The sequence below is a fragment of the Populus trichocarpa genome, chromosome 11, assembly GCF_000002775.5.
Source record: "Populus trichocarpa isolate Nisqually-1 chromosome 11, P.trichocarpa_v4.1, whole genome shotgun sequence".
Classification (NCBI taxonomy): Eukaryota; Viridiplantae; Streptophyta; class Magnoliopsida; order Malpighiales; family Salicaceae; genus Populus; species Populus trichocarpa.
Genome location: NC_037295.2, coordinates 13,771,541 through 13,784,319, shown reverse-complemented (window position 1 = coordinate 13,784,319; position 12,779 = coordinate 13,771,541). Strand labels below are relative to the sequence as shown.

The 12,779-nt window shown below is 31.9% G+C and overlaps 1 protein-coding gene across 1 annotated transcript; it reads right to left on the bottom strand.

Moving 5' to 3' along the window:
- Window positions 1–1,057: 1,057 nt before the first annotated feature.
- On the bottom strand, window positions 1,058–2,965 carry LOC7455937 (polyphenol oxidase, chloroplastic). The gene has a single exon (XM_002316816.3). The coding sequence runs from the start codon at window positions 2,917–2,919 to the stop codon at window positions 1,228–1,230; it is 1,692 nt and encodes a 563-aa protein (XP_002316852.1). The 5' UTR covers window positions 2,920–2,965; the 3' UTR covers window positions 1,058–1,227.
- Between the last annotated feature and the right edge of the window lie 9,814 nt (window positions 2,966–12,779).

The following is a 12,779-nucleotide window of genomic DNA, read 5'->3' as shown; positions in this document are numbered from 1 at the left end:
GAGAGCAGCATTTAGAATACAAATAAGCTAGCTCTTCACCCAAGTAGATCGCCCTATCCATTAATGAGCTTCCTCCCAAGTGGACTTCCTATCTACTAAGTTAAGGGCCTTTTTCCAATAACAAACCTTGGGCCAAATCCAAATCTTGCGTAAATTCCCAAAGAGCCCATCATTGGCACACACCATAATAAATTGTTGCAACCTCTCAGAAGTCAATGTGGCACCTAGCTTTCTCGATAATAACCAAGTAAGTATAGGGCATACCTTGTTAGCATGATGCATATCTTGTGAGTACGATGCCAACCTTTCTCACTAACCATGTGCCAACCTTTCTCACCAATAGTTGTGACGCCTAACCTTCCTGTATTTCTACAACTTCAAGTTCTATGATGTGATTTTATGTAATGAGGGTGTATAAATAGCTCAAGTCACAAGTAATAAGATACATGACTGAACAAGGCAACACAAGTCCATACAAGATTACATAACTGTTAAAAAATAATATAAATTATATCTTGGAATCTTATCTGACAGTTTAAGTTATTAAGTTGAGATGGTTCTTTGACATGGTATCAGAGCCTTGATGACCAAGTGCTCATGAGTTCGAATCTCACCATCCCTATTTATTTGATAAAAATTAAGCACAAGGTAATGTGGGTCTATACAAGTTTCAAGCCCAAAGGGCTTTCACTTGAGGGGGTGTAATTAAAAAATAATATAAATTATATCTTGTGACCTCACCTAACAATTTAAGCTATTAGATTGAGATGATTCTTTGACAATAACAACACACACATGACCATCACATACACTCTCCTACATTCTTGTTCTTGTTATTATACTTTCCTTCCCTCTTACAATTTATTGACTTAAACATTGGAGGAACTCTTATCCCGATAGAAAACTTGTTTTTGTAAGAAAGTATGAAGCAGCCAAGCCTAGAAAACTCAGCCTAAAACAGAGTTGTGGGAGGCACAAATCCAATTTGAAATCTTTATGACTTCATCAAAAACAGATTCTTGATGAACAACAACATTTATGATCTAGAGATGAACAATTAAAAAAAATAATCAGCGGCCATTACTTTAATTGTAGATTGTTAAATAAAAAAGTACAGAGTTGAATTACACGTGCATGATATTAAGCAGCAAGGCACCCAGACAAACACTAAAAGACCTACATCGATCTCCTGAAGGAAAAGCAAAAACGAGATGTCCTCGATAATCATCACTCTTTAACAAACTCAATCTTAACGCCAGAGATGACAACAGGATCACTAACACTATTAGACCTGGGCACCAAAGCCACCACAATGCTATCATCACCATCACTTTCTAAGTCTTCCAACAATTCTGTAATCCCCAATATCAATCTTGTCTTGGACTTCTTCGCATGCTTATGAGAAACATTAACAAAGCTCCCAGCAAACTCTGTATTTTCTGGTTTAGAAGGCATCTCAACGTCATCATTTATGAACACGTCAAACTTCACGAATTTGCCTTTGTCGTATTCTATCCCTTCTATCACTAAAACTTCATCTTCCTCTTCTTTCTCTTTCCTGCTTCTTGATTTCTTTGGTCTTGAAACTACAGTGACTATGGTTTTGTCTAAGACTAAAGGGAATGCAGTGATCGGTGTTAATGCAGTTTTTGTTTCAGCTGCTTTCTTTCCCAACCTTCTCGGAATTGGTTTTGATTCTAGCCAAGGAATTTCAACATTTTGATAAGTATACCTTAGCCCTGTATTGTCAAGACAATCGCTAACCTTACAACGAACAAGCTCTGCATTCTCATTATAGAAAAGAAACTCTGAATTAAGCCAATCAGGATCACTGATATCCCTCCTAGTTCCTCCAGGTATAGTCTTCCATATCGTCCACATTCGGTCAACATTTGAGTGATGACAAAAAAATATTGGATCTCTCGCAGCTGAGTAAAAATTGCCCATGTCTTCGTTATTTTCTTGAGTTGGATCACCGGTCCATCTGTGAATATTATTGTGAGGGGTGGTCTCAATCGTCCCAGCTCCAGGACTAGTATCTTCACCAGCACGGTATGATTTTCCAAAAAAGAGTGTTGGTTTTGCTGCACCAGACACCATTTGCTTGTACATTACTGTAAGATTACTAGAGTATAATTGATTTGCGTTTGTGGGGTTGGGGTATCCCGCTCCATAATCAAGATCTAGCAATATAGGAGGTTGGTGATTCTGGTCGCGGAACTGGTCATAGAGTGGAGATTTAGGGTCGGTAAAGATGTAAGGCATTTGCATACCACTGGGGGAATCCCAGTTCCAGAAAGGCAGAGCAAAAGTTGGGTCATTAATAAGTTTGCCCAAGATTCTTTCATAGAAGTAAAGATAGTATCTGTGCCAAGGAAAGAAGAACCAACAGGAATGAACATCAATTTCTAATTTTGGAAACCCCACTTGTTCGTAGGCACCATTGCAATAGGCACAATGTACGTTGGCTTGTTGGTAGAAGTTACGTGGATCATCTTCGGGGAGACTTTTCATTAAGGAAATGGCTTCAGCATATTTGGCGACGTAGTCTTCGTCAACTAAATGGGCCGCACGTCTAGTGCGTAGCGGGGAGAATGGAGAAGGAGGTCTGAAGTCTATGATCTTTTTGGGTAATGGAGTGCAACAGTTTGATGGATTTTCGGGGTTTGGTAAGTCCACCAACTCACATTTGGTCAAGTCTGGAGGGGTGATTGGCTTAGCAAAGGCAGTTCGGTCAGCAAGATTGGTAGCGCTATATAGGCCTCCTAGACCGATGAGGACGTCTCTTCTCGTGGGAGGGTTTTGTGTATCATCTGTGGCTTTGCATGAAACTCTAGGGACGTATGGGTGATTCAGCCTTTTGGTTTTGGTAACATGCTGTGGTTTTGGAAAGAAAGGACTGAAAGATAAGGTGGACATTACGGTGAGGCTGAAAGTAGGAGAGAAATGAGAGGCCGTAGTTCAGATTGGATGTTATATGGCCGATAAGAAATACTTGCTTGTAATATATATAGGCTTCATTTTGGTTGAAGGTACTGAAAAATATCATTTCATCGGTAGTGATTCGTTGACAAAACAATATTAACTGTAGTTGTTGGAGGATTTTTTGTTTGGTAATGTATTAGTTTTATTAAAATATTTTTTGTTTGAAAATATATTGAAATAATAATTTTTATTTAATTTTTTTTAATATAAACACAATAAAACAATCTGAAAATATAAAAAAAATTGAAACAAAAAAAAATAAAAAATTTAATTTTTTCAAAAATACTTTTAAAATATAAAAACAAATAAAGTATTTATCTAAATAAGCAGTGCAAGGAGTATTTTAGATTCTTATGATGATAAGACCTAGAAGTTTGTTTTTTACTCGGACCAAATGAATTGAAAAACAATATAACTACAAATTAGTCTCCAAAAATATACTTATTAGCATATCAGCCTGTGATGTTCAAAATCTTATTTATTTTTGCCCTAACTTTCTTCGATTTAACAAATTCATCTTCTGCAATTTTATTTACTATGAAATTAAATATATAAAATTTTTATAGTTCACGTATATGAGATGAGGATAGATGATATTGTCAATGGTTATTGAGTGACAATCAAGTCTTAGTCAAAACAATACAGCCATTAACGATGACGAATGTTGTGCCATAATTAGAATTCCAAAACATATAACTACCAAGAAAAACCGTGTGAATAAGCAATACAAATTATACTAGGAATATGTATTTATTATAGAAAATTTGTATAGCACTATGATTTATAGTTAATGTAAAACTCAATTATTGTAACATTATAAATAGATTGCCCAACAAATAGAAAAGACAACCAGCGCTATATATACAATTTCTTTACAACATTATGTAATTTAAAGGCTATGCACCTAAGGTGGAAAAGGCGACTAACATTACTTACCACAATAATATTTTAGTGGTCAACAAGACCATACAAGCCATGGTTGGTTAGCTCAATCGAATCCACAATAAACTTCAGCAGATTCAATCAAGCACTCTGTTTGTCTAGATACCTAGGGTTAGTCCTAGGATATAGTCCATTAACAAGCATTCGTATAAAAATGTTTAGAAGTTCTAACTTAATGATCTTAGATATCATATGACCATACAATAGGAACCATAACAAGTTTATATCAATTGGTGCATGATTAGCCATAAGATACACTCTACCCCCACCAGTATACATGCAACATCAACCAATTATATAGCCCAACAACCTTATCTATAACTAATTAAACATATGCTTATGATGTTAAATTCCTCATTTACTATCTTCTAGTAAGGCAATCTCAATCCTCCAATATGTCATGAATCTGTTTTCAACTAGTAAGATGAGGACAAATCGATAAGGTTGAATTAGCCTAATACTCAAAGGAGATGAGGTTGAATGCTAAAGGAATTTACAAGTCTATATATAATCAACAATATCCTAAATGAATTGACATGCCACATCCAATTCCTAGAGGAATCAAGATTACTAACTTCAAATTGTTTTTTTAGAGAGGACAACTAGTCAATAAAGGATCACGTCACCAAGTATACTAATTAATGCAATGATGGTGTTGTTAATTTGTTTGTTAAAATGAGTCTATTTGGTTTGTCTCTAACCAAGATTATCTTTCATTGATTTTAACATTACCACCTAACTCCATTAATAGCTGGGAAGAAATGAACACTTGTTTTCATAAGCATTTTTATTAGACTAAGCTAGAGGTAACACTAGCTGACTTGGTTAGGATAGTTCAAGACCAGAGGAGTTTATAGATAGTTATTCCTTTTATTTCATGACTTTGAAAACCAAGTGTATTGTAACTATAATAGGGTAGGAGTAAATTAAGTTGATTTTGAAAGGGATGCAGTGGAATATATATAAAAAAGTTTATAATGACCAAGTATTCAAATATCTATAACTTCATAGATAATGTTGTTATGCAAATAAGCATATAAGCATAAAAGAAGCCATTTAGAGAAATATACTCAGTTGGCTACTTAGACAACATCGCGATGACCCTCTAAATGATTGATTTAAACTTTGATACGGAGTTTAAAGAAGTTCACTAACAACTGATATCAATTATAGAACTTAAAGATATAAAACCATTTAAGGTTTCTGTATTAAGAATACTTGTCATCATTGTGGCAATGATGAACATTAGAGGAGAAATTGTAAGGAGTATCTTGCAACTGTGAATGGTAAGAAACTTATTACATATATGGTCTTCACATTTCCAATAATATGTAGGAGCTAAAGAAAAGTAGTAGATTATATAAAGACGAAGTAGATCTACGAGTAAGAAATGGAGCAAGGGTTGTTGTATTAGTTGTACAAACTTATTATTTTACTTTGCTAAGTGGGCTAATACTAAAACTTGATAATTGTTATTTTGTTCCAATACTTTCTAGAAACATTATATTCATTTCTTACTTAGCTTTGAATGGATTTAAATTTATTATTATGAGAAAATATTAGTTTTTTTCATAATAATGGTGTTTTTTTTATGGATGTTGTGATTATACAAATGATTTGTATATACTTTATTTTAAAATACTCATCTTCAATATAACCTAGAAGAAGAATAGATTAGATAATCAATATCTTTCATATTTATAGTATTGTAGACTAGGTCATATTAATAAAACAAGAATCACTAAGTCACATAAAGAAAGATATTTTGATCATTTTGATTAAGAATCGTATGAAACTTGTTTATTAGGTAAGATAATCAAAACACCCATTACAGGAAAAAGTGAAACATATAAAGAATTGTTAGGTCTAATACACGCAAATGTGTGTAGATCAATGACGATTCATGTCATAGGTGGATATACTTATTTCATTACATTTACTGATGACCATTCTAGATATGGTTATGTGTATTTAATGAAACACAAGTCTACTTCAATTGAAAGGTTCAAATAATTCAAAAATAAAATTAAAAAAACAAACTGGAAAAAGTATCAAAATACTTTTGATTTGATCAAGGTGGTGAATATTTGATCCAATCTTTTAAGATTATTTAAAAGATAACAAGATTCTCTCATAATAAACATCTCTTAGAACACCACAACTTAATGGAGTTCCTGAAAAGAGAAATCATACACTGTTACATATGGTATAACCCATGATAAACTATGCAGACCTTTCACCTTCTTTCCAGGGCTATACCCTAGAAATTATTACTTATCTTTTAAATAGGATTCTAACAAAATTTATTGATAAGACGCCACATGAGATATGAAATTGTAAGAGACCAAACCTATCATATTTAAAGACTTGAGGATGTAAAGCTTAAATGAAGTGTATAGTATCTGAAAAAGTTAGGAGCTAAGTTATATAATTGTAAGTTTGTAGGATATCCAAAGAAAAAAACAATTGAATATTATTTCTATCATTCTATTAAGCAAAATGTGTTTATATTAAAATATATTACCTTTTTAGAGAAAAAATTGTTATTGAAAAGAGTGGTGAGAGGAAAATAGAACTTAATGAAGTTCAAGAACTACAAACTAACATCCAAATAGAACTAGAGCATGAGGCTATAACATCTGATGCTGAACCTGCAACTTAAGAAACATACGAACTCTATAGATCTGGTAGGACACATCATGCACCATTAAGATATTAATTTCTCGTGGAAGCTAATGGTGACAAGTTGTTCATACTTGATGAACTTACCGATTACATGGAAGAAATATCTAATATTGATTACAAGAAATGACTTAAAGCCATGAAATCTAAAATCAATTCCATATACATTAACTAGGTATGGATTTTAGTTGATCCACTTGAAAGGATAAAACCCATTGGATGTAAGTAAGTCTTCAAGAGAAAAAATGACATGGATGACAATGTACAAAGGTACAAAGCTAGACTATTTGTCAAAGGTTACATGCAAAGATAAAGGGTCGAATTTAATGAAACCTCTCGCTAGTAGCTATGTTAAAATTCATACAGATTTTGCTTGTTATAATTGCATACAATGATTATAAGATATGGAAAATGGATATCAAAACTGCATTCCTGAATGAGAATCTTTATAAAGGTGTGTATATGACACAACCTGAAGGTTTTTAATCTAAAAAATTTACCAACAAAGTATGCAAGCTATAAAAATCTATTTATGGACTTAAAGAAGCTTCAAGGAGTTGGAATATCTGTTTTGATGAGTTAAACAAACAATTTGATTTCATTGAAAATATGGATGAACCTTGTGTTTATAAAAGGTTAGTGAGAGTTGAGTTGTTTTCTTAATATTATATGTAGATTACATATTATTGATAGGAAACGACATTCCTTTACTTTAGTCAGTAAATATTTGGTTGTCCAAGAATTTCTCCATGAAGAGTATGAGAGAAGAAACCTATATATTAGAAATAAAGATCTATAAAGATAGATCTAGAAGGTTGCATTGATTGTCCTAATCTACATACTTAGATAAAAATGCTAAAACAATTTAGCATGAAAGGATCCAACAGAGGATACTTACCTATTTCACAAAGAATATGTCTCTCCAAAGATATGTGTCCTAATATACAAATTGAGAGAGATAGGATGGAAAGGATTCCTTATGCTTTGATTATAGGATTAATTATGTATGTGATGTTATGTAGAAGAAATGATGTATCTTATACTTTGAGCATAACGAGTAAATACCAATGCAATCTAGGTGAGGGTCATTGGAAGATAGTTAAGAATATTTTTAAGTACTTAAAAGAATTAAAAATGTCTTTCTAGTTTATGGAGGACATGAAATGAAAGTTCATGATTATTCAGATTACAGTTTTCAATCAGATATTGATGATAGCAAGTCTTATTCAATATATAATTTTGCTCTAAATGGTAGTGTTGTGAGTTAGAAGAGTTTCAAACAAGATACCACATCAAATTCTACAATTGAAGCAAAATACATCTCTACATCTGAGGCGGCAAAAAAGGTTTTTTGGATAAAAAAATTCATCACTAAAGTAGGTGTGGTTTCTAGCATTATTGATCTAGTAGCCTTGTATTATGATAATAATAGAGCCATTTCATAAGCAAATGAACTAAGATTTCATCAAAGATCCAAACATGTACTTAGACAATTCTATTTGATTAGAGAAATCATATAGAGGAAAGATGTAAAGATATAACGATTACCTGTTAAAGAGAATCTTACAAATCCTCTTACCAAGTTATTGTCCCAATAGATGCATGATCACCATATTGAGGGATATGGTATTAGATACATGAGCGATTGACTTTAGTACAAGTGGGAGATGTTAGTGAATATGCCCTGTAGCTAATCAGTTGGTTACATGTAAAACTGATTTTATTCATGTAAAATATATTTATTATTAATAAAGGCTTTTTTTATATTTAATATTCAATTATTTTGATTGAGGAATCTAATGTTTGCTTAATAAATCTAGATAAAGATAAAGATGTGAAACAAAAGTGATTTGCATGTGAAATTATAAAGTTATTAGAATTATGAGATTACTATTGCATCAAAGCATTGATCCTAAATGTTCATGGTTAATGTTCTATTAAAACCTAATATTAATTAGAGTTGTTGAGACTAGTGCATATTATGTTCCTTTCTTTATGAAAGGAAGCAACTACTCTTATAAACTGAGATATAAGGGATACATGGAACTAATATGCAGGTACTTGTCAAATGACATGTACAATAAACTAATATGCAAGAGAATTTCATATAGAGATATCACTCATGTCTAGAAAAAGACTCACGTGATAGTTATATAAGTAATCTTAGGACTTGAGATCATTAAAATATTTTATATAGGGAGTGCTATGCTTTGATCCTGGCTACATGTTATCCTAATCAAGGATAAAAAATAGGCATACATTGGGTATAACATAAACTATATGAATGTATTTGAGTAATCAAGAGATGATTCATCACCTTAGATGAATTAAAAAAAAATATTCTATCTATTCTAAATAATATTGATTGTGAAATCATAGGCAATAGTGGAATGAGATTTGAAAAGATTTTCAAATCTTATTCAAAGAATTAATAACTATAGTGTTGAGAACAAATATGATTTAACAAAGCAGAAACTAGTGATGAATGAATAATAATTACACTGAGAAACTGGTGACTGAAACATTAAGTCAAATCATTATGACTTTCTTAAAATTTTAGGGATCATGATAGATTGCTAGACATTGTACTTGATCTTCAAATATAAATTAGTCAATTGTTGAATTGATGATAAATTGAATTGTTTAATTTATTTAATCTCATTTTATTTAGGATTATGATTTATATTTTAACCAACTTATTAGAAAAACTAATGGGTCACACATATAAGAATCACTGGTGAGAAATTAAAATAGGATGATTTATAAACCCCTGCGTAAACATAGTGTAAACCCCCACTTAAACATAATACTAAAGATGATAAGACCTTGATGAGTAAGGGAAAACTCAAAATATAAAGAGATAGGTAAGTAACGGAAATAAAAATAAATAGGATGAAAAAACAGAGGGGATGACCTCCGTTAATAAATTTGAAGGTGATACTGAAGTTAAAATGAGGATTATGAGTTTTTGTATAAAATTTCATAACATTGACGAAACAAGTAGTGAGTTTTGATGGAAACAAGAATTAGAAAATTTAAAATTTATAAATGATGAAAAAATAATAATTGAAGAGGATCAAAAAATAAATTAGTAGGCTAAGTTAAGAGGTTCGGGTTAAAAAGAGGTGAATCTGTCATACTGGACCTTTGGTTACTGCTCGATCCTTGTCTTGATCTCCATAGATAATTGAACCATGATTCTAGTTAGGTTAGAAAGTAGAAATCTGTACCTTTTTAACAATAAATGGAAGGCTCGCTAATTCATTTGGATGAGAGAGAACGACATGTTTAAAGTCGGGCCTAGCATCAGATTCGGGTTGTATTGTCCGGGTTTATACTATCGAGCATAACTCTCAATCCAACCATTGAATCAAGATGAAATTTTATGGGTAGCATCCTGACATGTTGTTTCACCTTGGGTTAAACGTTTAGGACTGTTGGAGATTGGGAAGGTTTTATGAAATTTAAACAGCCAGGTAAAATACAGAAAAGTGACACATGGACTCATTAAAGGCATTATTATGAGTTAGCTCAAAAAAAAATTACCTCTGTTCCTTTATGAGCTGCTCACATGCAGCTAAGAAAGAAAAGAAAAGGAAGAGGAGGTCGACAACCCTTGCTTCTTTTCTTCATATTTTTCTTATCTTGAGGGATGCTTAGAGAAGATGAAGAGATAGGATCATAGGCATGAGAGACTAGTATGGAGGCTGAGAAATTTTGGGGGATGGGAAGAAAAAAGGAAAAGAGACAACTTAGTGATGAGAAGAGAATAGTCATGGGAATGAGAGGAAGAAGAATCAATTGTCAAGAAAACCTCAAAATTGAACTCAAATTTGTTGGGTAAGATGGTTCTTACCATTTAATTTATGTTATTAATAGTTTTTTTATGAAGGACATGAAAATCCCTCAAATTTTGATTCTAGGGTTCTTGAAGAGTTTTTTGAAAAATGGGGATTTTAAGGCAAATGAGTTAAGTTAACAATGTAAGAGTATAAACTAGAGGAATTTGAGGAAGAAAATTGAAATTAATCCAAGGGAAACTCATTACCTTAGGGCTGATCAAATTTCAGTAGAGAAGAGGAATAGGATTTTATTTAGAATTCATGACAAAATGTGTTTGTGTAAGGAATATAAATGGGAAAATATGATAAATTAAGTTTGATTTAATGAATGAGATGAAGGAACTGTTGTATTTGAAATGTATTAATTTATGAATACTAGTATGTAGATGAAAATTGTTGTGGGATGTTTATATGTAATTGTGTGGATTTAGATAATAATGATGGAAATTTGGATGAATTAAATGATTATGAAAAGAAAAATGATATAATTTTGAAGTTGTTAGGGCCGACCTATTGAGGAAATAAAAGGAGAAGAGTGAATTTAAAATAAAGGTTAGAAATGTTCATGTATTTTGAGATATGAGCTTGAATAAAATGTGTAAAGTACGTATTTTAATGATATTGTGTTAGTAAGTGAGGTATGACCGGCGAAAGAGAAGCAAACTTGAAACTGATGTAATTGGATCTAGATGTCGTAAATTGTACGTAATTAATGTGTGTGGTTGTTAATGAATTTGATGGTTTTACCAAAGTAAAATTTAGTTCTTAGTAAAGGATGTATTTAAGATTATTGGGATGTATGTTTATTTATGTTGTGACTTAGTTGAAAATATAATGATGAATTATTGGTTTAAACCTTGAAAAATGCAAGGAAAGAATTATGGGAGAAAAAAGGGAATGAAAGATTTTAATGAGTAATTCTGTTATTAAGTGTTTTTGTTTTATTGTGAGAAATTAATGTATGCCATTGGAAAAATGAGTTGTGAATGAGGTATGACTTAAAATAATAGGTGATATTAGAATTGTATAATACGTTGAAATGAGATATGTTATGGGTATGATCAAGTATGCTTGATTGAATAAAAATGAAGGTTAAATTTAAAAGTGTTGAAGTATACTTGAAGCAATAAATGAATGTATTTTGAAGAATTTAAAATATGTTTGTGAATGTGTAAAAAAAATGATAATAATAAATAAATATGTGTTGTTATCCATTTTTGGATCCCCTTATAAAAAAGGAGAAAATCAAAAAAATCAAAAAAATATATTCAGAAAAAAACAAAAAATAATAGTAGTGAGAAGAGGATACCAAAGGTTAGAGCAATTGAGGACTGAATTAAATAGTTCAGAAAGAATAAGGACAGTGTTGTAAATGGTGCTAAAATCTAGGGGTCCAATTACAATTTATCCAGGGGCTTGATTACAAAATTGCGAAACCCCGAGGACCAAATCAAAAATAGCCTTTTGAATTGGAAAACAGAGTCGTTTCCTGGACAGCTGTTCATTGCCTTCTTTCTCAGCAACTGTTTCAGCAGTAAAGGCAGTGGAGATGTAAAACACCGGTCAAAATATTATTATTTTTTTAAAAGGAGAAGAGAGAGCTAGGTAAATATAATAAAAATAAAGAGTAAGGAATTAACCAAGGGCTAAATTGAAAAAAAAATGAAAATGAATGAAGAGGGATTTTATAACATGAATTTAAGAAATTAAAGGACCTAAATAAAAAAAAGAAGGAAAAAAAAGAGTGAGAAGCCTCCCTCTTTTAAGGGAGGCCAACGGTTGGAAGGGAAGACCATTCCCCCCATCCTTTTCCCTCCTCTTAGAAAACCAACCAGCCTTGCATGCCATAATTTACCCTCCTTAAAGTGTGAAAAACAGAGAGAGATGAGAGTGGAAACATGCAAGGAGTAATTAAAGTGTTACCAAGAGAAAAAAAGGATATTGATTGAAGAGATAGAAGAAAATGGGAAGAGAAGGAAAGAAAAGAAGAAGAGGACGTGAAGAAGGATTCTGGAGGCCAAATAGCTAAATAGCATAACTAAAGTGTTTGAAGCACTTCCTAACTGAAATTGTAAGTAAAACCCTTAATTTTCAGATTTTATCTTTTAGGGTTCTTAAGCAAAAATTAGGGGGAAAGAGGAAAAACTCATAAATTTTGCACTTAGAAGATTAGTTGTTTAATAAAATGATATTATTATTCAAGATTGAAGAAGATATTAGGATGGGAGAGAGGCCCTTGGGTTCGGCCAAATGGAAGAAAAGAGTGGAAGAAGACTTTCTTTGCTTAATTAATTATTGATGAAGGGAGATATTGAACTGCAGCTGGAC

Excerpts from the sequence above, each read along its gene's own strand:
- LOC7455937 (XM_002316816.3), bottom strand. The coding sequence starts at position 2,919 with ATGTCCACCTTATCTTTCAGTCCTTTCTTTCCAAAACCACAGCATGTT.